General features: G+C 44.1%; 1 protein-coding gene across 2 annotated transcripts in view; it reads right to left on the bottom strand.

The window, feature by feature from the left end:
* Positions 1–23,290, bottom strand: part of LOC144136552 (uncharacterized) — a 73,514-nt gene extending 50,224 nt beyond the window's left edge. The window contains exon 1 of one of the 2 annotated variants that reach the window (XM_077668950.1): positions 23,106–23,290. In XM_077668950.1, the coding sequence (XP_077525076.1) occupies positions 23,106–23,156 (51 nt within the window). In that variant the 5' untranslated portion in view covers positions 23,157–23,290. Of the gene's footprint in view, positions 1–5,923; positions 6,110–23,105 lie in introns of those variants that run through there. The other variant, XM_077668948.1, reaches the window with a different exon arrangement.
* Between the last annotated feature and the right edge of the window lie 1,527 nt (positions 23,291–24,817).

The following is a 24,817-nucleotide window of genomic DNA, read 5'->3' as shown; positions in this document are numbered from 1 at the left end:
CAAACCAAGTGATTTGACTGCAAAGTTCTGTTAGTTAATGTGCACCCTTATTTCTCGGACAGCCAAAAAAAAAAAATGTATAATGCAATCCGTGAAGTCGAGGCTTGAAGTAGGCTTTTTGCATGTCTTTAACGTTTTCTTCGCGTCGGCGCAATGTTTTAAGGCTAGAAGCGAATTAATGTTCCATAAATATTACTTATACATTCTACTTTCAACACTAATGGTCAGCTTTTTATTGAGCGTTTCATGATAATTAGGCTGCAGGAAAATTGTTTCATACGCAGCTGGTTAAGATTCAATGAGTTGTGGGCATATGGCTTCTGTTGATCTGATTCAAATGAAATTCAATTGACGTAGAGGCAACTGGCTTCCCATTGAGTCGTATCGGTGTATTTGAGGTTTTAACAAACTAGGTCAATAAAATTCGAGTTTTTACTGAACTTTAGACTTCGCAAGGATTCAGTAAGCGGTAAGTAGAAAGTCAATGTGCATATTTATAAGAGTGAGTGGCAGAGTAAAGATAAAAATAAAGTGACCAGGACAAGCGCATAATAAAAATTCAGTGGTATAGTGTGTGTGAGTCAGGTTATGTAGTCAGAAGTACTCAACCACCGCGGCCGGCAATTATCGCCATCATCGTTATCATTTCTTAGCCCTAAAGGGTCCCTCACGTGACATTACTACGAGGAGGGCAAACGAATAACAGGTTTAATACCAGTTGTCAATACAGTAACTCCACGCAGAGCATTTCAGAAGGAAGAATACTGTAGCGTGTTTTTCGTGCAGTGCCAATATAGGCAAGCTGAAAAATAGAATTTCACAAAATAAGCTGAAAACTAACCTTAAAATGTCTGTTGTAAAGATAAGGCTTGTACATAGCCTTAAATCTAACGGGATTCAAACTCTATCGTTGTACTACTACTCTGGTATGTTACTTAGACAGACACCGCAAGAGTACGCTTACTATTTGAGAGCGAGTTAACATGGGCTATTAAGATGTGTCTTCGCTTGGCCGCTGGTTCACAGGTGTTCGGTGGTAGATAAGACACCGTTGGCCGCACGAAAACAGTGCCACTCGACATTGACCTCAGCGGTGACGTACACTGGAGCTGCCGCTGAAGGCCCGGATAATAAAACTACGGGGAGCAAGACAGGTAGGTGAAAGACCTTATTTTTTTTCTACATGTAGCCGGACACAACGAGGAGAGAGAGAGATAAAAATGTCCACATTTCTCGAGATAATTTCCAATTGTAGGCCGTGCACGTGCCCGCGATGATAGCGAAGAAAATGGAATTACACCAGGTAGCGTCGCGACAGCAGTTTTCATGTTTACGCTATACCATTTCCACGATTGCTACGCCAGCCCATACGCCCACGCTACTGAATGGATATATAAAGGGACTTGTGAATGCATTTCACACATCGACTCGTTCACGCGAACGCAAGGAGAATTAGAGCAGGCAGCAAGAAAAATAACTCCACGGCTGGTCTCTTGCGACAGACGGAGCTAGGAAAAAATGACCAAAAAAAAAAAAGACTAAGGAAAAAGAAAAACCTCGCGATAAAAAATTTCATAACGAAGTACAATGTAAAAAAAAAACAAAACAAACGAAGCCCGCGTTTAACGAGGTCCGCTATAGCGAAACATCTGGAAAAGTGAATACCTCTAACTACGTTTTCTAGCCGGCATCGCTTTCAAGAAAAAAAGTATCTCCGAATGTCTTCAGAAAGGAAAGACACTAAACTGAATACCCCGATTAAATCTGATAACCAGCGGTGTCGGTATGCTTGGAGCGAAAATTATTGTGTAATTAACATTGTTGCTTTGCGCATGGGTGGAGATTCTACAGTCAGTTTCGGTAGCAGGGCCTGTTCAAATACGCGGCACCTGCTGGAAAGTGTACGTTGCACAAAAGGACCATCAGCTGAATATAAAGCGGAAGAGCCTCTTCGAACTGACCGCTAAGGATGAGTTACACCACCGTGACTAAGTGTACGGTGTCATGCTGCCACCAAGAGCAAAACACTCAATGCCTTCTTTATACCAGCGTTACTAAGGCCAAGGATGATCGAGTGCTATTTTTATAGCCGCATGGAGGATAAGAAAAAAAAAACATACCTTTAACCGATAATGTGACAGCTGCTCGTAGATGAAAAGATAGAGAGACAGATTAATGGAAAGGCAGGAAAGTTAACTAGGAAATGCCCAGTTTTCTATCATACACGTGGGGAGGGGCCTGAACGGAGTGAAAGAAAGAGCTCAGAAGAATTGAACATCAGACCACAGTAGGCAGTGTGCCCGTGGGAACCATTGTTCAGTGAGAACACATGATTGACACAGAGAGTTTATAGTCTGATGTTGAAGCCAGTACTCTTTAAAGGAACACTGCTGACAAACTGATGTTGGCTTGTTACGATAGGGCACCGCATTCTAATTAAAAAGAGCCACTCTACCCGAAAACGTATCTTTTATAAGCTAGAAAAGCCCAAAACCGAAATAAAGGTGTCGCCATCACCGGCCGATTTCGCAAACAAAATGCGTGCGTCAATTCTGATTTCCGGACGGGGATCTCAGAAGCTACACTACACCGCCATTCACTTCCAAACGGTGGCAACCTGTCATTTTTCGTGAGGACGTCACGACTTGGAATCGACTGGCGGGAAGAAAATGAAATGCAATTTTCTTGGAGATAAATGCTTCTTTAGCTGTCGGGCAAACCTCTCTTACGAAATGGTCTATAGAGGGTCTATAGACTCCTTATAGACTCTGTTGCCTTCTTGTAGATATTTCTTTTTGTCTATTCATAGTCTCTAGACTGTCGATAGACAAAAGTTTACTGAAAGTGTATGGCCGTAAAGCTATAGATTGTCTATAGACTGTCTATAGGATTTGTATTGCCTATAGACTGTTCTCTAAGGTTTGTCTATATAGAGTCAATAGATTTTAAAGACAGAAGTCTAGGGAGAGTCTGTATGCTGTCAATGAAATTTTTGTAAGGTACATCCTGCTGTTCTCACTTTTCATTAGTGTATAATCTTTTACGTATGTTTCCATATATCGAAGTTAATCTAGGACGATGTGGTGTGATCTTTTTTTACCTTCCACCGCTTAAACATCGAAGGCGAGTTTAACTATCGTCCTTAACCCTTTCAGTGCTTAGGAGTGCCAAGAATGGTACTATAGCACCCCTGCAAAACCGAGCAGAAAACTAAGGAACAGTGAGACCTTTTAAAAAGGGACGAGCGCTCCGCATAGCGTCTCCTCAGATACGCGAATAACTCAGCACAAATCGAAACAAGAAATAATTTTATTTTAGCGCACCATAGAATTTAGACACTTACTCCTACGTATGATACTACAGTTGAATCCAGATAGATCGAACTCGAAGAGGATCGCGAGATATTTCGATATATCAGTGATTCGATAGATAAAAACATGGCAATTGATAGGCTTATGTGTAACCTATGCATAGCCATATAGTGTACGGCCCTGCAGACAACTGTGCACGACGACAAAATCATTACGTACCCAAACAATATCGTGAGTAAAACTGCATGCCAATGGATCATACCTGTACTCGAGACACGCGTCTGCGAAAGCAAGACAAGATTCGAACCGCCGCTCTATTGTCTATAGGAGCGGGCGTACACGTGCGGTTAAAACGAACGCTTTGATTGTTCTCCGCCGCATTCATTCCGTGAATCAGCAGCGTCTAGGATGAGTCACGAGAGGAAATGTAATGGCATCTGCTTTACAGCTTGATCGGGTACTAAAGGACAACGTCAGCTGCATCGCGAGATAAGTTCCTGATGTCGGAAAACTATAATTTTTTACCCATAACCAAGCCTGGATAAGCATAAGCTTACCTAAAAAGCGTGAGAAAAAAATGCAGCTACACCTCTTGGGAAGTTTGGTCATCATGCTTGGTCGCGTGCGTTCGTCGCTGGCCACGATTAGCTCGTCGCTTTGTTTGTTTGTTTGTTCATTTTATTTTGACAGAACTGGGTGTACAGTATCGGAGCGAATATCACAGGTGGGTATAAAGCACTGCCAAGGTCGATGAGGCAAAAGGCGTTTAGTGCACGCCTGACTAGGCCTCGTCTCCGGAATATTGCATCAGGACAAGACAGTGGCCTTTCGCACCCAACACTATTTCAAAGGGTACAGGTAGTGCCGTCGAATTAGGAAACCAGCGCGACAAGTGCTGAAGTCGAGAACCGCAAAGCTTCGCTCTATTTGCTTTCCGCACACTCGGCCTGAGTGAAGCCGTCGCGCACAGCAAAATAAAAAGCGCTAGCCAGCCACACACCCCGCCGCGGTGGCTCAGTGGTTAGGGCGCTCGACTACTGATCCGGAGTTCCCGGGGTCGAACCCGACCGCGGCGGCTGCGTTTTTATGGAGGAAAAACGCTAAGGCGCCCGTGTGCTGTGCGATGTCAGTGCACGTTAACGATCCCCAGGTGGTCGAAATTATTCCGGAGCCCTCCACTACGGCACCCCTTTCTTCCTTTCTTCTTTCACTCCCTCCTTTATCCCTTCCCTTACGGCGCGGTTCAGGTGTCCAACGATATATGAGACAGATACTGCGCCATTTCCTTTCCCCCAAAAAACCAATTATTATTATTAGCCAGCCACACGCTCTAACTGTCCGGTCTCTTTCGAACCGGTGGCCGCGCCATGTCATGAGAAGACGACTTCATTGCATGAAACGTAAACTCGGTAAACAGCTGCCTAAGCTCGCTGTTGTTGGGCTAGTTGATGTATTAAGAACGTATAAAATGTCAAACAAGTATGGTGGCGACATCTGCTGATAAATTTGCTACAGAGGACCGTATGACCGACGGGCCGGGCGGTTTAGTATTCGTTCGTTGTTTCTAACTTGCCGAGTGCTAGGAGGGTTGCATCTCATAAAATATGACGTAACACCGCTCGTGTTTCGTTAGGGTTGTAAATGGAGGAATATTTACGGACTCTTATTGGCACTTTTTTAACAACACAATCACCGTCATCATATTAAGCCTGGGTACGCCTACTGCTGGACAAAGGCCTCTCTTATATCTCTCCAATCAACCCTGTGCTGTGCCAGTCGCGGCGATCTTATTCGCGCAGACTTCTTAATCTCACCCGCCCACGGCCCACCTAAATTTCTGCCGCCTCCTGCTACTCTTGCCTGCTCTTGGAATCCGCTTCGCTACCATTAAAAACCATCAGTTATCTTGCGTTCGCATTACATACCCTGCCCAAGCACATTTCTTCTTTTTGATCTCAGCCAGGATGTCATGAACCCGCGTTTGTACCCTGACCCACTCTAACCTCGTACAGTCCCTTAACGTTACACCTGCCATCTTTCTTTACCAAGCTCGCCGAGACGTCATCAATTTAAGTTGAACCCTTTTCGTCAGCCTCCACGTTTCTACTCGATAGGTCAGTACCGGTAAGATACATCTACGTTTCGTTTCAGTGGTATTGGTAAACCGCCATTCACGATCACAGAATACCTGCCAAATGTGCTCTACCCCATTCTTTTTGTTCTAGCGACAACACAGCCGTTTCTTCGCCCAGAAGAATCGGGGGCATCGTTTCTGGAGGAAAATCTATCAGTGTAACGCAGTTTTTTTGTTTCCATTAATTTTTTAGTCACCGTTTTAAAAGACGGCACGCTCAATTTTTTTTAAAATGAAAGTTTAAAGAAACAAACAGACGTTACTCCAACTTGCGGTGTCAAATCACGTAAAATTGCGCGACACAAGATAGGCTGCACATTTCTTGGCATTACCTGCAGTTTCGCGACATTTATAAATTCTCAAAAAAGAAACGTTACGTGGTGGTTAAAAATCTTTGGATATACAGTGCGCAGATCCACTGTCCCGATGGTCATGAGTTGTGGCCTTGTCTTCCCACTCTCTAAGCTGCTCAGGTTACCTTGCGGCAATGTTGACCCACAGACGCGTCGATGATGCAACGACCATTGTCTGGCACACGCTTCGCGGTCGTGGCATGGCAGGCTGCTCTGGCCCAGTGGCCCACATTCAGGCTGACTGCGAGGCGGTTGGGAGCCGGAACAGACCGTGCCGCGGGAAGCATGCGAAGCATAGAGACCAAATCGGCGATAGGCTTCAGTGGGTGCTGTTGCTTATCAGTTGTGGGTGATCATGGCAGCGTAGCTGACTCGTGGCGGTGCTCTGACACGTTCGGAACTTGGGCTTTTTTTTTTCCTTTGCGTGTTCTGTTTGCGTCCTTCTTTTCAGGCACAATTGATCCTATGTATCGCGACATCTGTGAGTGTTTTATTGTACATTCTCCTGCATTATATTGTTTATATTTAAATATTTCAATAACTCATATTTCACTATGTATTCATTCTCTGCGTTGCTAATTAATGTGTGGTGTATTTCTTATCTTGTTGCTTATTGAAATTTATTGTCATGGGAGGTCACGCCCGCGGTCTTGTACCATGGGACCTCTCGCTGTATACGTTTGTAACCCCTTTTTTTTAATGCATTAATAAACTTTCAACTTCAACTTCAACCCATGTAACTACTTAGTGTCCGGCGCACAGGGTTCGTCGTTTTTCGACGCTCCTGCAGCTCCAAATTCCTTGGATGGATAGGATACCATACTCACCCTTGTAGAGTCCCTCTTAGCCAGACGCCGCATGGGCCCAGAGGCTATGGTGCTCGACGTGATTCCAAGGTTGCGAGATCGAATCCAGTTCGCGGCTGCCGAATTTAAATAGAGACGAAATCCAAAAACGTGAGTGTACTTTGGTGCTGCAGGTGCACTTTAAAAACCCCAGGTCCAGGGGGTCTAAGTTGATCCGGAGCCTTGCACTCCGGCGTCTCTCATAGCCTCGTGCGGCCTCGGAACATTGAACCCCACACGCCGTGCCAAATTTGACAAAGACGTAGCGCTGCGTGATTAGATGCGTGCAGCAGTGAAGATCTGCCACGCGCTCTTTCTAGTGGCCGGAACATTGTGCGACGAAGCCTTGACACCAATGAATGGCTAAGCTATTCCAGTGGCAGCTGAGAGCAGCATGTGCTCTTGTACACAAAAAGTGGTTGGGAAGTGTGGGTGCGACGCGTTTACTGGACCAGCGCTTAGGCTGCGTTATACAGCTCATTTCGCAACTGAAATGCTCTATAACTTGGGCTGCTATCAAGAATGAGCGAAAAAATGGACAAGGAAGCCTTCCCACAATGAGCGGGGACCTCCAATGAAATGACTCTACAGTTAAGATTTAGTGTGCACTGTACTGTTAAATGAAGTAATGAGAAGAAAGAGAGAAAATTGAATTATTGTTCAAGAAGCTGCTTAAAGAGACTATATAGTAATGTCTATACATAATGATTAAGAATATCTGCGCAGTGGGGTGTTGGGTTTAGGCGGAGAGAAGGAGGTGATGGTGTTTTCATGCCAGTTTTTAATTCTACTTGCGCATGAAACGATGACAGATTGCAACCTGCCTTCTCCTTTCACTAAGCTACCATGTACGTCATTTCATAGCTGCGAATACGATACAGTTCGTTCTTAATTGTCGCCCTCGTAGCGTTAGTCGGCACAAATCTGGCGGATGCAGTGAGCATACCGCGTCTTCACACAGTGCACGCCTTGCTGTTCCGAACGGTGGCCGTCAGCTCCCTGAGAAAGCGTAACTCTGATCCGTGTACAGGACCTCGCCCCGCTTCCACCGGATCGGTCGCGGCCGGTCGACGGGATCGTGGGGCGCCCTCCGATATGCGAGAGCACGTGGAGATGCGCTGGTCGCGGACGCGATAGCCGAGATATTGCTGGCCTTTCCACGGGGCTGCGCGGGGCTAGCCGAGGGCATTGCGAGGTTAAAGTTTTAAGCAGCCGTTTTGTCCCGCACGGTATGCTCGGCCTGGTTTGGGTAGTAACGTTTTTTCTGTTGGTGGGGTGGGGTGAGGGGTGGGGGGGGGGGGGGGGGGGAATGTGCGAAGATAAGCTTCCTGCGCAGAGTGCCCTACCTGCTGGTGCGGTAATCAACGCATTGGGGACAAGGGAACTTACCAAACCATTCCGGAAAAAAAGATTTTTTTGAGCGGGAAACCGTTTATGAACGCAATTTTTTAAATATAATGTATGATCTCACTATAACAATGAATATATCCGCAGATCACCCGACGGAAGTCTTGTATTCTTTTTCTATTAACGTTTTTGCTATCGTCAAAAGCATTCCTCATTGGTTTTCTATGGCAGTGTTAACGGCTCGATGCAAGCTATAGAAAAACAAAATTTAAAAGAAAGGTTTTGCTACAAATCAGAAGAATGGACCATTACCTTCAATATTTTCATAGCAGTGTCTTACAATTTTGCAATTTTAAAAACTTTTGTCTTAGAATGTTGGACATGTGCGCTCTACTTACTATTCTGGAGACCAAAACCTTATCCGAAACGCTGAAGGACTTAAGGCGGCACTAAAGACAACATCATCCCGCTTTTGCTCTAACTAAAAATCGGTTCTGTGCCTTTTTGCAGATATGTTGATCTTTATCCTGCATCAAAAGAAGAGTTTATTGCTGATAAATTCCGTTAAAAATTTTTCCGCCAAGAAATTCAAATGACTGACGTTCATAGCTAAAAGGACTCCGTGATCACCGTTTGGAAGTGAATGACGATTGTGGTTATCCTCAGGGATCCGCGTCAACATGCCTATTGACGCACTGCAGTTTTCTTGCGGAAACGGTCAGGGGTGGCGATACCTGTATTTAATTTTTTTTTCAACCTTTTCTTGGTTACAAAAACCCGTTTTTCAGTTAAAGCAGTGTGTTTGTAATCAGAACTCGGTAAACTATCGATAAATGCCAAATTCAATTTTCCTTCAGTGTCCCTTTAACGCAGCATTCGACTTTGATCTACTAGTTTCCTCGAGATTCGTTCTCGATGCACTAAGTTTTCGGTGAGCTGCAGTTATTGCTGCCGTCGTCAGCTTGCCAGCCACTTTTTGATGTATGAGTGGACTCGGTATCGGCGCCTGTACAAAGGATGATGAAACTGTGTGCGTCACAGACGCTGCTGTTTTCACAATGGACGCGAGAGAACTTTTCTAGCTATCTGAATTGCTACGTGTGTCAGCAAGAGCCTGAACATGACTAGTTCAGAGAACCCTATCAAGGTCTGGGTACTTTCCTGTGACTGTAAGAGACCTTCACCGCATGTTACCTAGGAAAAAAAGAAGGGCGAGGTGGGGAGGACTGCATCAGAATACTGTTCTTTTTTCGTATTGTCACAATCAAGCTTGTTTACTCTTTACCCGAAGTTTTTCTGTCTTGAAGTGGGGCTGTTACCATGCATCGCCAAGCTTTGTCACCGGACAGATTTATGCGGCTTGACATGCATGTGCAACCATATAAATTTGATGCAATGCAAACCGACCCAATTAATGCAGATGCAAGCAACGGCGTATATGATGTACAACCACTTGCAAACGTTACATGATTGCTCGAGCGCGGGACATTTCTTTCTGTCTATTTATAGTCTATATACTATCTATAGACTGTCTATAGACAAGTGTCTACTAAAAGTTTATGGCCATAAATCTATAGATTGTCTATAGACTATCTAAAGGATTCTGAGTCTATAGACTTCCCAACAGAAGTCTATGGACAGTCTATAGACTGTCTAAAAAGTTGTAAGGGTGGAGCGTTTTCCACTGGGTCCGAGACAATGCTGCAAGTTGTATTTGATGCGGCTGACGATAGCGGGTGAAATGCAGCCACCCTAGGATGGTCTCGGACCTAGGCTCCATCGCTCCGGGGCGCGTCCAAACCACGTAATAGAGCTTTTATTTTAAGTTTGCAGGCGCCGGGGCCGCGTCCCCCTTGGCAAAAAAGCTTAGTATACGCTCTTTAACTTTAAACTATCTCAAAGTCGCAAAAAAATAGGGGCACGTTAAATCAGTATTCTGGTGTTGAAAGTGACACGACTGCTTGATGGCTGTTTATTATGAGCCCAGAGTTAGAAGCATTGCAACCATGTCTAGCCCTGGCGAAATAGATGATGAATAGTTTTCTTGGCAACAGCATTTTTAATTCGTTAATTTTTGTGTTCAGAAGCAATAAAAATAACACTGACGATAATAGGCACGTAGGAGAGAAGTTAGTGCCAGAAATGGCGCTAATTTTTATGGTGTTTCAGCTAATGGCACTGTCAGAAAAAAAAATAAAGGCTCTACAATTGCAAGGCAAGCGTAGCCTTGAAGGATACGTGTTCGACATATCTGAATGAGCTGTAAGTAGAAATATAAAGTAGCGACTGGTCATTGTTAACACGAGGCCTTAGCTCTAAGCAGAATATACAATTAAAATGAACGAAATGGCTCACGTAACTGCTTAGGAATTATTACTGACGGCTAGTTGGTATGATATCTTTACTGGCAGACGTCTCAGTGCATGCTTTGCGACGACTGGCGCAGCGGAAAAGGACACGTACATGAATATGACAAACACATGTGCCAGCTTTCGACTTTATTCATGTACATGCCATTTCCTGCGGCGTCAGTCATAAGAAGGAATGTCTCACCGACTTGCCTAAACGCTTACGCTTCGTTCTGTCAGTATAACGCTGATAGAAAGCGATGGCTAGCAATTGATTCGTTACACACACGGGCCCGTGGGAAAGTTCCGCGGTTCTGCTTACTCAGCAGGACTGAGAGTTTCTCCCCTCTGTTCCCTTCAGCACAATATTTTTTTTTTGTTTAGGAAGAGGAGCAAGAGCAAGGTCAGAGCTTGCTGCGGCTTACATTAAAATCTGATGGCAACATTCACTTCTAGTAATTTTTTATGCAGCTTTCACTGTAAGTTGTCACATTACCGTATAACCAGCAGGTCTCTCTTTTATTGCCATGCCATGGTCTGTTGCTGCAGGAACGTTTTAGATAACTGTAAGCCTTCTCTTTAAACTCTTGACCTCTAAAGACTATTGACCTGAAGTTGACAGCAGTGACCTGCATATTAGGGACCCTTCGTTTCCGAAATCACCCTTTAAAATATTCGCATTAAGAATATTTTTGACTCTCGCAGCATGACGTCAGCTCCAACCTATCGTTCAAATTGGCTATCCGTTAAATTACAGTTGTTTACTAGTTCGAAAAGGCTTACCTGACTGAGTCATCTCAACTATTAAACCTCTGCAGGGGTTTGACATGTTCAGTGCAACTCGATGTGTAAATCCCTGTTTAAATATTTCGGCGCGATAAGATGTTAAAAAAATGGGTACACTGTGTACATGAGCGAAGATGGGAAAAATGGGTAAAATGGGTATCCTCAGTTACGTTGCTTAGCTGACCCGTTACTGTAGCAAAATAGCCACTATTCACCTATGAGACATAACTTGGAGGCTAACGAAACGGTTTGAAAATAAATGGTGGACGATACAGCGAGGAACGCAGAGGAAATAATAGGCCATAGTTAAGGGACACAAAGGAAGCACAGTGTGTTAGAAAACATACGGAACTAAATGATAAACTAGCTGGAATCAAGAAGAAATGGTCGTGGATAGGGCAGGTCATGCGGATAACGTATAACCCGTGCTCCCTTAGGTTTATCTTTGCTTGCAAACTACTGCTTTACCCTCATGCTACGGAATACTCTCCATTACTTCGGGGAACGGAGTAGACTTCAAGTGAAGGTAAACAAACGTAGATCGTCAGAGGGTAATGTGGGAGTATGGGATTAGGATTAGGTATGCGGGATAGGTGGGCGCACCTGCCGGGGGAGAGAGTTAATTGGAGATCACTGGGAGAGAGAAAGGCTTTTCTCTTGAGGTGAATGTAGCTGACCTGACAATGATGATTTATATGATGACGAGTTGGCAAGTTTTTCAGTTGCAGCAGCAGTCGCAACGACACACTTCATTGCCTCCATCCCATGTTCAGTGATATATAGCTTCGCAGCAGCATAAGTTGCCTAGTGTTTTTTTTTTTGCGCATATCAATTTTATTCTCGCGGAAAAATGACGCAGGGTGACCACGGAATTTGGCACAGTTCAATCTTTTAGAAGAAAGGCAATGTTACTGCACATCGCCGATATCAGTAGATAGCCATGCGCCAGTGGACAATGAAGGTCACTGCACTTAACGTGTGCGCTTCCAGCACTGCCCTTGTAAGAGTCGAGTGGAGCTTTTCTATTATCAAGAAGCCTCACCGCATGGATTCAACAAAGAGATATTGGCCGAAAGGCGCCATCTCTCGACACAGACACAAAATGAAATTTGCTTCACTTTTGATTACAGCTTCTGTATCAGTTTGTTCCCGCCTGCCTTTCCTAGCCGTTCTTGTAACATAGTTGAGCAAACGAAAGAAGTGACATTGCTGAGGTATATGGTATACGGGAAAGCCCCAAAGTGACATGGGCTATGAAGGACGCCGTAGTAAAGGGCTCCGGATTAATTTTTACCATCTGGGGTTCTTTAAGGTGCACTGAGATCGCACAGTACACGGGCGCCTTGCGTTTCGTTTCCATAAAAGTGCGGCAGCTGCGACCGGGATTGAACCCGTGTCCTCGGGCTCAGCGGTTGCCCCGCCCCAACTGTTGAGTCACTGCTGCTGAGCAGAAGTGGCATTCTGTCTGCGACACACCCTTTGTCTTCTATATAGTACCAAACGGTGATATGGGCGCTAATTGCATAATACACCCATGATCACGAGAAAAATACGTGATTCATCTTCATGAACTTGAAGTTTCACGAGAGTTCTAAGCTAGAAGAAAATAACAAGAGGGCTGAAAATAAGCTGCGGAGGAGTCATGTTCGCGAAGGCATGATGCAAGTGAACTGCTGACGCGAACGAAAGAGGAATGAATATTAAAGGAAAACTCTGAAATTTCAAAGCACCACAAGAACGTGTCTTTTAAATTTGGAGGGTTTGGCTGTGACACTACGCGAATAACTGACTGAAGGTAATGGAACGCTGTGAAGGTTTTACCTCGCAAAATATTAGACATGACAAAAATTATGAATTACAACGAGAGTGATGCTATTAGTATCGCGTCATAGAAAGGAAGGAAAACAAATTAATGTCTAAACTAGGCTAAGGTTTAGTTGAAATGTTCGGCGGGCACCATCATGTCCATTTCTATCTCCGCGACCCCGTCCCTCAGTTTTCTCCCCGTTATTCTTATCATCTTTCTATCCTCTTCTCACGCCTTATTCGTCTTTCTGTTCTTCTCTGTCTTGACTTGGCTCTTGGTTTAGCTTGTCTTGGCATGACACTGGTCCGCTTGTGCGCCAGTACAAGTCAGGCGTGCAACGACGTTTATATCTACATTTATATCCGTAAAACAATTGCAGCCACAGACAATAAACAAAATGAATGCCCCGTATGAGCAAAAACACTTACTTCCTTGTACAAATTATGGTCGCTATCGTGTAATCTAGACATTCGTAAGCACACAATGTGCCCGCAAGGAAGGCTTGCGCGATTACTGAATTTTACGGTTTCTTTTAGCCGGTTACACATCAATGTTATTCAGTGTTCAGCGCGTCTTTTATATTCAGCGACCTTACACACCATCTAAAGTTTGACCGCATCTATTCTGAGCTTGCTACGAGCGCCGATAACTCACGTCATGGTCCTACCAGAAAATAAATTTCTCGACATTCTTGTTTTCATGTGCAAGAACCTAGGAAATCCAACTCAAGGTCGTGGCTGCTGCTGAGCCAAAGCACAGCTGAAAAAAAAAATAGCTGGGCGCCAATTATTTTTGGTCATTCAGCCATACGTTAATCAAGTATAAGCTCCATAAGTTGCCTATATAATGTCAACAGCCTGCCCCGTGTATCAAATGTCGCAATGAACTAAACTCAGCAGGCTTATCAGACCGATACGTATTTAGAGAAATTTGTAGCAAAGGCTGTATCTTTCCTGGACTGGCAAAGGCAGAAATCGACATTTTTTCCCCTGGTAGGGACTGTTCAGAAGCAAGAACGCGAACTGAAATCTTCGGCTCTATACCAAATTCCTTGACCAATAGGTAACACGATAAATCCAAATTTTAAAATATAGTGCTGTGCAAAACATTTAGTCTCGTGATTACCAAACTCGTGATTTTATCTCGCAAGACCTAAAGCAATACTAATGTGGCTTAAGTAATTTGCTGACTTAATTTACTGTGCACTCTTATAAGGGCTTCGGCTGCAGAGGTACTGTCAGCGTCGAATGAAACGCCGTCAAGGCAGTTGAAATTGGGGGCAGCAAAACAGGAAGATTATTCTTGAGGTAGAATGACTATTAGTGCATCTGATTTGCACTTGGATGGCGGGAAGACCGCTGTAGGGAACTGTTAATATGCCGTGTGTATGTTCCTTCTCCAGCATATAATATTTGTGCGTGCGTGCGTGCGTGCGCGATCGCGTGTGCGTGTGTGTGCGTGTGTGCGTGTGCGTGTGCGTGTGCGTGTGTGTGTGCGTGTGCGTGTGTGCGCGCGCGCGCGCATGTGCGTGCGTGTGTGCGTGTGTGTGTGTGTTTTTTTTGGCAGTAACATTTCCTTATTCGCGTTTTGGGTTGACGCTAATGACACAAAGCCCATTAGAATGGGATAAAAGATCACATTTTAACAAGTGTCCGGTACTGTCTAACGCCGTCTGCTTGGGTGCGACCTGATGTTAACTACAGTTTCCTAGTTGCCTAGCATCAGCCGTGTTAACTGCATTAACAACTCCAACCTTGTCTCGTCTGAGCATATTTACGCGCGGCTTGTGCTGTAACTGAAAAAAAAAACAAAGGCAGAAAACAATTGAAAGAAAAGTAAGAGGGTGACGGTGACACATGAGGATAACAACAATAACACAGCTCATGGTTAACAACGCGCTGATTGACATCGCACAGCACACGGCAGCGGCAACCGCGTTTCGATGGAGGCGAACTTTTGCGGCCGTGTGCTGTGCGGTGTCAGTGCACGCTAAAGATCCCCAGGTGGTCGAAATTATTCCGGAGCCTTCCACTACGGCCCCTCTTTCTCTCTTCCTTCTTCGACTCCCACCTTCTTACTTTCTTTTATAGCGTGGTTAAGGTGTCTGCCGAGATGTGAGACAGATACTGCGCCATTTCCTTTCCCCGAAAACCAATTTCACTGAATACTTATTTGTAATGATGCCTGTCTTCACTTATTACAATTCACCTTCAAAAGTGGGGTATGCCCAGCTTATGCAATAGTACTTGCAGTTTTTTTAACACCCTACAAAAAAGACTGATTTGCTGACCCACGAAAGTGTTACGGATCATTGCTAATTGTATTTGAGCTAATGTTCTTCTGACTATCAGTTAAGTCGACTACGTCACGTCAAACGATGCGCTGTGACTGCCATTTTGCTAAATGCGAACGGAAAGAAAACAGCTTGAGCTGTCTTGCATTGTGTGACGGAGAAATTACTGATTTTTGACTGGGCCACTAGAATATCGTCAACCACCACAAACTATTGTTTTCTAATCCACAAGGGTCTCTTTATTTCTCTTAACGTTGCATCTGTGGCATACCTTGTTGCACTTTCCTGAATCTAATTTCAAGCCTTTTTATTAACCCACATTTTGTTCGCACTAGAATTAACGCAAATCAAGTTGCGCACCAACGACATTATAGGTTCACTTTCATGTTGACGTCGCAAAGTACACCTAAATACAGAGGTACGCCGGGAAATATTGAGGCTACCCCCCTCTTCCGTGTTCCCTTTTTAACTCGGCACACAAATGCGGCGATAAATATGGAAGGCAACCTGTGGTCTAAAGCACCTTACAAGCACACGACCTTTGTCTATTGTGGTCATTCTGTAAGTATTCCTTGTGGAAGGCTTCCACGCCAGTTTCCGAACGCTCCCACTTACATCAGCCTTTTTATCACGGGTCGCCATCGCGATAAGCCAAACAAGGTGAACGTTCTCAGAGTGGACCCGATAACCAAAACTTCTCACCTCGGTACTGACAGAAAGCGCGAACGCGGTGAAACTTTTAGCTATCTTGCGGTAACAGGACCTCGAAATGAGGACTCCTCACGGCGTTTACTCTGGTAATCAACACCGAAAACGTGGTACCGATATGGCGGCGAATTCCAGTGGCAGATTTCGAGAAGCGTGATGTGTGTCGGTGGACGGTGCGTCAGACTGGCCAAACTAGCTGGGCTACGGCGTTTTCATGTTTCGCATGTAAATTTTCGTGCGTATTTACCTTATATGTCCAAAGTTATTATGAGCCTCCTTCAGCTGTTCGGTTCCGGTAGTCATTAATGCTTGGAGAGATATTCCGGGGCGATATTGACCTAAGGTGTTCTGCAATTTTTAGAAATTTTTAGAGGATTTTTCAGTTAGAAGACCGCTTTTTTCGACAAATAATTATCAGTGGTGTAGCGCATCAGAATACAGCTAAGACATGCTAGCTAATAGGCTAGTTAACTAATATTGAGTAGTTAAGTTTTTAGCTATTACTGTTAGCCTCCTTATTTAATGAGAGGCATGCATAGCTTAAGCAATATTCATATCAGCTTTTAGACCTTCGAAAGCGCAGTTACCCTCGGCGCTGTGGCCCAACAAATTCTGGCTACATCGCGCCAAAATACATGCTCTTTCAAGAAGCTTGCAAGCAGCGCATCCCGTCCAGTGCATGTAACTCTTTGAAATAGCCAAAATTTTTTTGTGGCACAGCGCCGAGCGCCACCGCGTTTTCAAAATTTTTTACAACTTATTATATGGATATCACTTGCGGTGTACCACATGCTTCTCGACGAATAAGTAGACTAACAGTACTAGTTGAAAACTAACTGTTCAATATTATTTATCCAGCCCACTAGTTAGCACGCCTTAGCTACATTCCGATGCACTGCACCGCTCACAATGCTATGTCGAAACAAAGCGCTCTTCTAAATCAAAAAGCCTAATTTCAAATATTGTAGAACATCTCAGGTGAAATACCCGGTTTAAATATTCAATTTTCATGACTACGATCCCAGGCGTAGAAACCCGCGGAATATGTTTGTGAACAACAATGCTTTTACCCAACATCAGCCAAAGATGATATCATAGGGGATATCTACAAAATGAAATCTATTTGGGCGGGACCTGTGTTGTGGAGAACAGGCAAATGATAGTACATTAGGGACATTAGGGTATTACTAGCGTGTTAATGTATTATGGTATTACGGAAAATCCTAAATTTGCTGCAGTAGGTTATGCCGCTGCTGGTACAGGACTGGAGATCAATGGGAGAGCTGTTTTTGTTCTGCACTGAGCTCAACCTGGCTCGTAACGAACCAAGGCTACAAAACTATAACGCGTCTTTTCGCGTGAACAAAACTATATAAGCTCAATTTCGGAACTTCTTGTAATGGAGTGGAAGCTACGAGTGTGAAGCGGAGGCTTTCTCAAGTGCGCTGTACTCACGCGCTCGCGAGCCAACAACGCACGTTTGGAAGTCGGCGCGTCAGGCTCGTAGCTTCCACACCACTACAAGAATGGTGAGATCGAGCATATAGCGTTGGTCCTCTGCGAACAATTAGTGCCGCCAGCAGTACTTTTTACGTGTTAATTAGGTAATTACTTAGCTAGTATTAATTATGAAATATTTAAGCAGTTGGAAATTAGCGATTTTTTTTTTGCTTGAATGTTGTACAGAGTCAGTTTAAAGGAGCCCAGACTGAACTTCTTTCCGGTTTTGACGAACTGAAGAAAGTGCAAAGTCTTGAAGGCGCTTGAGTTTGCGACCGCTCGCGCCAGCTGACAGTGACTGCGGGTGCGGCAGTCGAATTGGACTCGCCACAGCAACGCCCAGAAATGCTGATCACCCACTTGGAACCGGGCTTTCAAGCGGGTATACTCTTTGCTGCTCACGCACTGATTTTTGCACGCTTCATTCAGCACAAGCTGTCGTAGAAGAAATGACATCATGTAAGATTCCAAATGCCGCCCTCCGGTTGTATAAACTAAATTCTTGAAGCATGACGCGATATTTATTTAGTTCGCATTTACTGCATAGTGCTCCGTTAGGCGGGAAACGCTGTTCTAGTGTTATCCTTTGGAATGTAGTGTTCGTTTTTGAGATTTCATGTATTGAAACTACGTGAAATACCCCGTGGTTGTTCCCTGACAGTCATCTCTGTGGTTGTAACGTCTCGCAATAGCTACCTAATCACTTTATGGGAAACATTGCAAAAACAGTATTGATAGTGCATCTGGAGTTTGTCAGTATTTGTTTGAATATTGCTGAAAGTTTTGATAACAGAGTTTCGTAGTGCTGTCGTAAATTTACTCACTTCGCCTTAACAGAAATTCTCTGTATCATAACTTTAAAAGCAGTTGACTGCTTTTTATGCCTGGAAGTGTGTTACAATCGCGAATTGGGACTATCCCATCACGGAATAACTAGCCAACTTGATGAAAATTTATTTGAGCAGTTTGAAAAAGTTATTGCCAAGCGATTTTATTTTTCGTGGTGGAAAACACTTATTGATTTTCCCACCTAGCGCTTTTGCTTATAAGCTAGCAGCACCCTTGATAAGGGTTGTGGTTCCGTTACCACGGTTTTACAGTATCCTAATGACTGGATCCAATGTGCCAATTGGTTGTTGAGTGAATCCTAATGACATAATGTGGACATTCGCGTTGGTTGGTAATGAATTTCTTGCAAAAACTCTGGAAGGCGAAGAAAAAAGGGAAGTCGATACAACGTTAATGGTACGCTCCACACTGCCATCGGGCTCTCACCGTTTGTTCTCGGAAATTATGCAAGAGTTGACAATGTTTTCTTTCTTGTTGACAGCGCTTAAAAAAAAAACACGGACAGAAAACAGAAAACATGGAAGACGACGTCGCAGGCACCGATGACGCCCGCGCCTGTGACGTCGTCTTCCATGTTTTCTGTCTTCTGTCCGTGTTTTTTTAAGCGCTGTCAACAAGAATGGATCAGCACCAACTAGCCCGACAACCTGTCCTATTCAATGTTTTCTTTGCTCGCTGATTGCCAGCTCTTTCTGCTTATAATAGAAGCAAGCCAAATGGACAGCAATCCAGACTTGAAAATACCAAAGCAAAGCTTCACTGCGGAGCTCTGAACGTACTTTTATGATATGCGGGGACGGAATCAGTCGGTATCTGAAGCAGATGTTTGAATCAAATGCAACGTTTACAGTGGTATTGTCACACTTTGGTAAATATCTTTTTTTATGAGTGTTTTGATGAGCAGAAGCTTATGCAAGATGATTGCAAATACTTCACACATTACTCAGTGACCCAAAGTCCGCGCAATGCTAGTGACCTCGTGGAAAAATTTCATGGAATAAATTCCACAATGTGTATACACACACTGTTACGCGCCCTGCAGGTTAGGTTGCAGGATAAAATAGGTACATGGCGTTATTTGCACATTTGACAAAATCTAATCGGCCTGTTTGCTACGCTCCGTAATTGAACCTTGATATGCGTAAAACCGAATCAGACAAGAAGCCTGCCATAAAAAGCCGCTTGAACAGTCAGTGCAGTCACAGTGAAGAAATGTTTAGTGTGACTTTGCCACAACTCTCCGCCTTTCCTGTGTTCATTCCCAAAATCGCGACAGAGAAGCTTTTGGCAGCAATGTATACAATTTAGCCGAAATTTCAAAACATGAGTCGTTTCGTGCTCAGTGTTTGTGGAGCTTTATGGGGGCTTGTGGACGAAAATAAGTAAAACAACACGTAGGAAACACAACCGTGCTTCTTTCGCTTTCTTCAGTGTCTATGACAGGGTCCCTCTTAGCGTTGCAACCTATCAACACGAAAGAGCCGGCTTGAGCATGGTAATTGTGTACGTTTGCAACGAGTTTAATGAAAGTGAGCCATATTCAAAACTGGGGCTGCGACAGGGCAGTGGGTGTCCCAAACTGGGAAAATGCTCGTAAGTTTCGCTTTTCCCTACCCTTGTCACCTCACTCTGAGCCCGCTTAGGACCCAGCTCGCACAAATGCAAGCGAGTGTTAGACGACTGGTCTCCAATCAGTTATACTCCGTGGCCTCCTCACGGCAGATAGCTGAACCTTTCACGTTCTCCACTTTGGCGACAGATGGCGGTATGTCACCGCAAGACCTGGAACAGTGTCGCCCATTATCATCTTTGGCGACGAAATTTCCGATCAGAAACTTTGCATAGACTCCTGCTATGGACATACAGGCGTACGTTTCTGCGTCAAATGTAGACGAAGCAAATAAGGAAATAAGGTTCCTTCTACAATGAACTCAAGATAATGGTACAAAGTTCCGCTTTGCTTTCTTCTGTTTCGCGCACTGCTGTATTGTTTAATACGAAGTATACATGTCGTGCGGTTGATTGAAGCACACGCAACTTCATTATTGTTTATCATGTTCACTTACGGGTTATGAACGCTTCCTCTTATGCGTGCTTAGAATTGTTCATCTTTTTGGTAAAAGAATAAAGCGGATTACATTCCTTTCTTTGTCACCTAGGGAGACAGTAAGGATAAAATGCTATATCGTTGGGTACTATACGTGCAAGGTTATACATTATCCGTCGCTCTATATTTCTGCAGCATATATGATCGGGCCCTTCTCGTACATGGCCTATACACTCATCGGCACATCCGGCTAGCTCGTTAATTTACTAGTGGAGACGTATGGACAAGTACTTGGCATACTATAGCTGCCACATTTTTCGCAAGCAGCGCAATCATTCCGCTTTGATCCATCGGCATTGTCTTCGACAGCCATGGCGAGACACAGAATCCGCTTTTGTTCTTAGGCCTCCGTGCCACTGCATTTATCAGCCACACTCCCCATGCAACCTTTGATGCAATGATGCATTCGTGACGCAAACCGCGACTCACATGACCTGGATGACACTTGTATCAGCGCATTACGTTCAGGTTGATTCGCGTTTTTCAATCCGACCTTGACTCTTTCAAGAAGTCAACCAGCCTTCTGTCGTATTAATGGCAGAGAGACACCTTCGTAGATTCAGCTGTGGAGAGTAGTGTCCACTGGAGGATTGCAGAAGCGCGCATACTGCATTCCAGAAGTGGACAGCACGCATTGTACGCTTTTCTTTTCAAGCAGTTCACCTAAAATCAACATTTCACTAATAACAGTTCGGCTTATCCGAGATACCGCCGTCACTTATAACTGAGGGCTTAATTAACGAATTCAGTTGCGCTAACTGACGCGCACTAAGTGGCTGCGACAGGCAAAAGGCCGAGGAGCTCCTACTGTAACTATCGGAATTAACAATTCTGGTTACCTAGTCAACTAATTAACAAGAATAATATGTTTTCCGACGACGCAACAACTGGAATTAGGCTGAAAAAATATTTATACCGCAAAAAAGTAATTTCAAAATATTATAGGCTCGAACACCGCCAATATAAAATGTGTAAGCTATATATGCGTGCGCGCGTGTGTGCGTGTGTGCACGTGCACGCGGGTGCGGGTGCACGCAAATAGAAATATTCCAGGTGACACAAAGTGGTATTAAGCAAAAGTTTGGCGCGTCAAGGCTCAGCGGGAGACTCTCATTGTGCTGCTTAGAGTGACGTGTATTAACGTCCAATGTGTGGCAGACCTTACAGGCGGCACTTTCAACACCCATGGATACGTGGTATTTCGACGTCAATATTGAAGGGCCCTAAAATAATGCAAAGGTTGCATTTGGGGTCTGAAAAAGATGACTGTCGGTCGTATACATCTGGTAGCAAATTTCATTTAACCCTGTAATTTTATAGTTGAGGAACATTATTTTTTATTACTCATCACATATCATGAGGGTGACTCGCTAATGCCGCCATACATAGTTTCTTGATTATGTTGTTAAGGTTAAGGCAGCAGTGCTAGCTCCACTGACGTGAAAAAAAAAATCCTTTGGACTCTTTCTGACTTAGCTTTCAAAACCTGCGGCATAAATTTATTTCATTGGCGAAAAACTGCATTCATAAATATATCCCAACATTTATTTGAAAAGTCTAACGTCTAACGATCTAACAATCTGTGTCGTAAAGTTAAAGCATTGAAATATGTGGCCTACAAATACAGAATATTTACGCAAATACATTTGCTTGTCGAAACTAATGATCTTTAGAAATGAAAACAGCAACACTAAAACAAGTTAAACCAAGCGAACGTGCAAAAGTTTTCAGTCTTACAGGTAGAACGCAAACATAAAATCGATGGGAAACAAATCTGATATAAACTTAATATAGATACAAATGAATCGGGATGCGTCCTAAGGGCGTGATTATGTTATCAAGCAAATTTCAGTGCAAGGTTCAGGGACGTTATAGGGATCAGCTCGGATATCGGAGCGGGTGTAGTGCAAATATCAGTCGATATCAGTGAAGGTTTGGCAACGAATATATATGTTCCCGCATCCACGGTTACCTTGAATAAACTGACGCACCCTCTCACCTTTGAAACTAGTAATGTCACCCATTACGTCATTAAAAATAATTTTGTGCCACCCCTTCACCTGCTGTATTAAATTTGGGGATGTCAAGCAAAACCGTCGGGGCGATGAGTGCTTGTGGTGAATTTTTTTTTAGCACGCGCGTTCCGCAAAAAGAAAGAAAATGGAGTGAAAAATGCGCCATTCTCATTCAAGACTATCTTATATCTGAATAATTTCATTGCTCAAGACGCTAAGTTTGACTTGTCACACCTCACCAGCTTGACAAAAATACTGAGAACAGTTTAGTAAGCTAATGTGCTTCACACAGGCACATCAACAACATTTTGCTTCAGTTGCTAACTTTCATGAGGGTAACAGGGCAAAAGGGGTACAATTGAAATAGCATTAGCAATAGTATTAAACTCCAATAGTATCGAACTTCAGCAAAATTAACGAATTTTAGTAAATAGTTCCTCTTTATTGATAGGGTCACAAGTTCAGAAATGACATTCTTATTAACCGTGTAATATGAGGCACGAGAGATATCAGTACACAGGACACATCAGGCAATAAAGTTGAGTGACCTACTGCCCCCATTGTTACGATGATTACCGCATTATTTGTAGGGTTTGCGAGATTATCATGCCGATAACCAGAAACAACAAAATGCGTCACAAAGAGAAGAAAAGGGCCTGGTGTGCATGTCGCGCGAGTCGGATTAAAACTGAAGGCACTCACCGTTTCTCCCAACCCATCTACGCTTGGAAGGCCTGGAGTTTCGTGCAGCATACTGTCTCTACAGCTCAGGGATGCACCGCTTCCGTGGAACACAGCACAACCAAAGCTTCAGAAATCGCGAGCGCTTTCACACCCTACAAGCAGTGTGAACTCAGCAAAAGGAACACAAAGAGCAGATGGATGGTCTTAACTATTGGTTCCGCGTGACTGCACGGTATCACAGGAGCGCTTACGTCACGTTCAAACAAAGCCCGCTATCAGCTGCTCTTTCTTGATAGCGGGCCGACTGTAGAAGAAACAATGGTAGCAGGAGCTGCCCTATCGGGGGCACTGCAGATAAACCAGGGGGGAGTGTGTGGGGCAGATAGACCTGGTATCGCGTGCTTCCTAGAAGAAAAGACAACAGGGATAGAGCAGAGGAATGTAGGTGCATATTGCCCTTTAATCTGAACACTTTGGAATGCCGAAGGCTGTGCGATATCGAGCTTAGCTTGCAGTGGGCTGCCAGAGCAAAATTTGCTGGCGTGTTCACGAACGTCAAATGCTCACGCGTGGATAACGAGGGTGCTAACTTGAACGTATTCGAAGCGCCGGCAGTGGATTTGTTCAAACCGGATTTTTGATATCTTCCTTTAATATGCAACTAACATTAGAACGGAAAAAGAGGAGCACTCGCCCAAAAAGAAAAAAAGGGAAAAAACAAAGACGTATCGGGGCCCGTACGGGTCCCTTGTTCACAATGGCAGCGGATGGGCGGAGGTGGTGACTTATGTACGGTGCTCCCTCCTCGCCAGACGGGATTCAGTCAAACACTTGACTACGTAACTAACATTAATCTGAGTGGCAAAGAGATGCACAACTGCGGTGGCCACTAACCGAAAATAAACGAACTAGACTAATATTGGCCACAAGCGGCGGTTTTTTAAAGCGCGGAATATTTAGTTCGTGACTTGTAAACAATGAGGCTGAACATTTGGGTACGCTCTCAGTAACAAAAGCAGGCAATTTCATCGCCCACAGCCGTTTGCGTCTACTCGTATAGGCATTTCGTACTGCCGTGTGCTGCTTTATGCATGCTATTTGGCTCGTTGTTTCGTCCGATGTGCAAGCTGCAAGCAAAATTGATGGCAGGTGTGTTTGGAGCCCTCTTTCATTGTGCCGTCAGAGGTGAAAAATGGCTTTCTAAAGGTAACGATATGAGATATGTATTTATAATACGAGTATAAAAACCACGTGATGGAAAGAATAACAAGAAATATGGGCCAAATTTCCTGAAGATTATCTAACCAACTTAATGGTTTATGGGAGTTTAACAACTGCGGTGGCCACTAACCGCAAATAAACAAGCTAGACTAGTATTGGCCACAAACAGCGATTTTTTTTAAAGCGCTGAATATTTAGTTCGTGACTTGTAAACAATGACGCTGAACATTTGGGTCCGCTCTCAGTGACAAAAGCAGGCAATTTCATCGCCCACAGCCGTTTGCGTCTACTCGTATAGGCATTTCGTACTGCCGTGTGCTGCTTTATGCATGCAATTTGGCTCGTTGTTTCGTCCTATGTGCAAGCTGCAAGCAAAATTGATGGGCAGGTGTGTTTGGAGCCCTCTTTCATTGTGCCGTCAAAGCAGAAAAATGGCTTTCTAAAGGTAACGATATGACATATGTATTTATAATACGAGTATAAAAACCACGTGATGGAAAGAATAACAA

Source organism: Amblyomma americanum, chromosome 6 (assembly GCF_052857255.1).
Source record: "Amblyomma americanum isolate KBUSLIRL-KWMA chromosome 6, ASM5285725v1, whole genome shotgun sequence".
NCBI lineage: Eukaryota > Metazoa > Arthropoda > Arachnida > Ixodida > Ixodidae > Amblyomma > Amblyomma americanum.
Note: the sequence above shows the minus strand (reverse complement) of the source record. Positions and strands in the feature narration are given on the sequence as shown.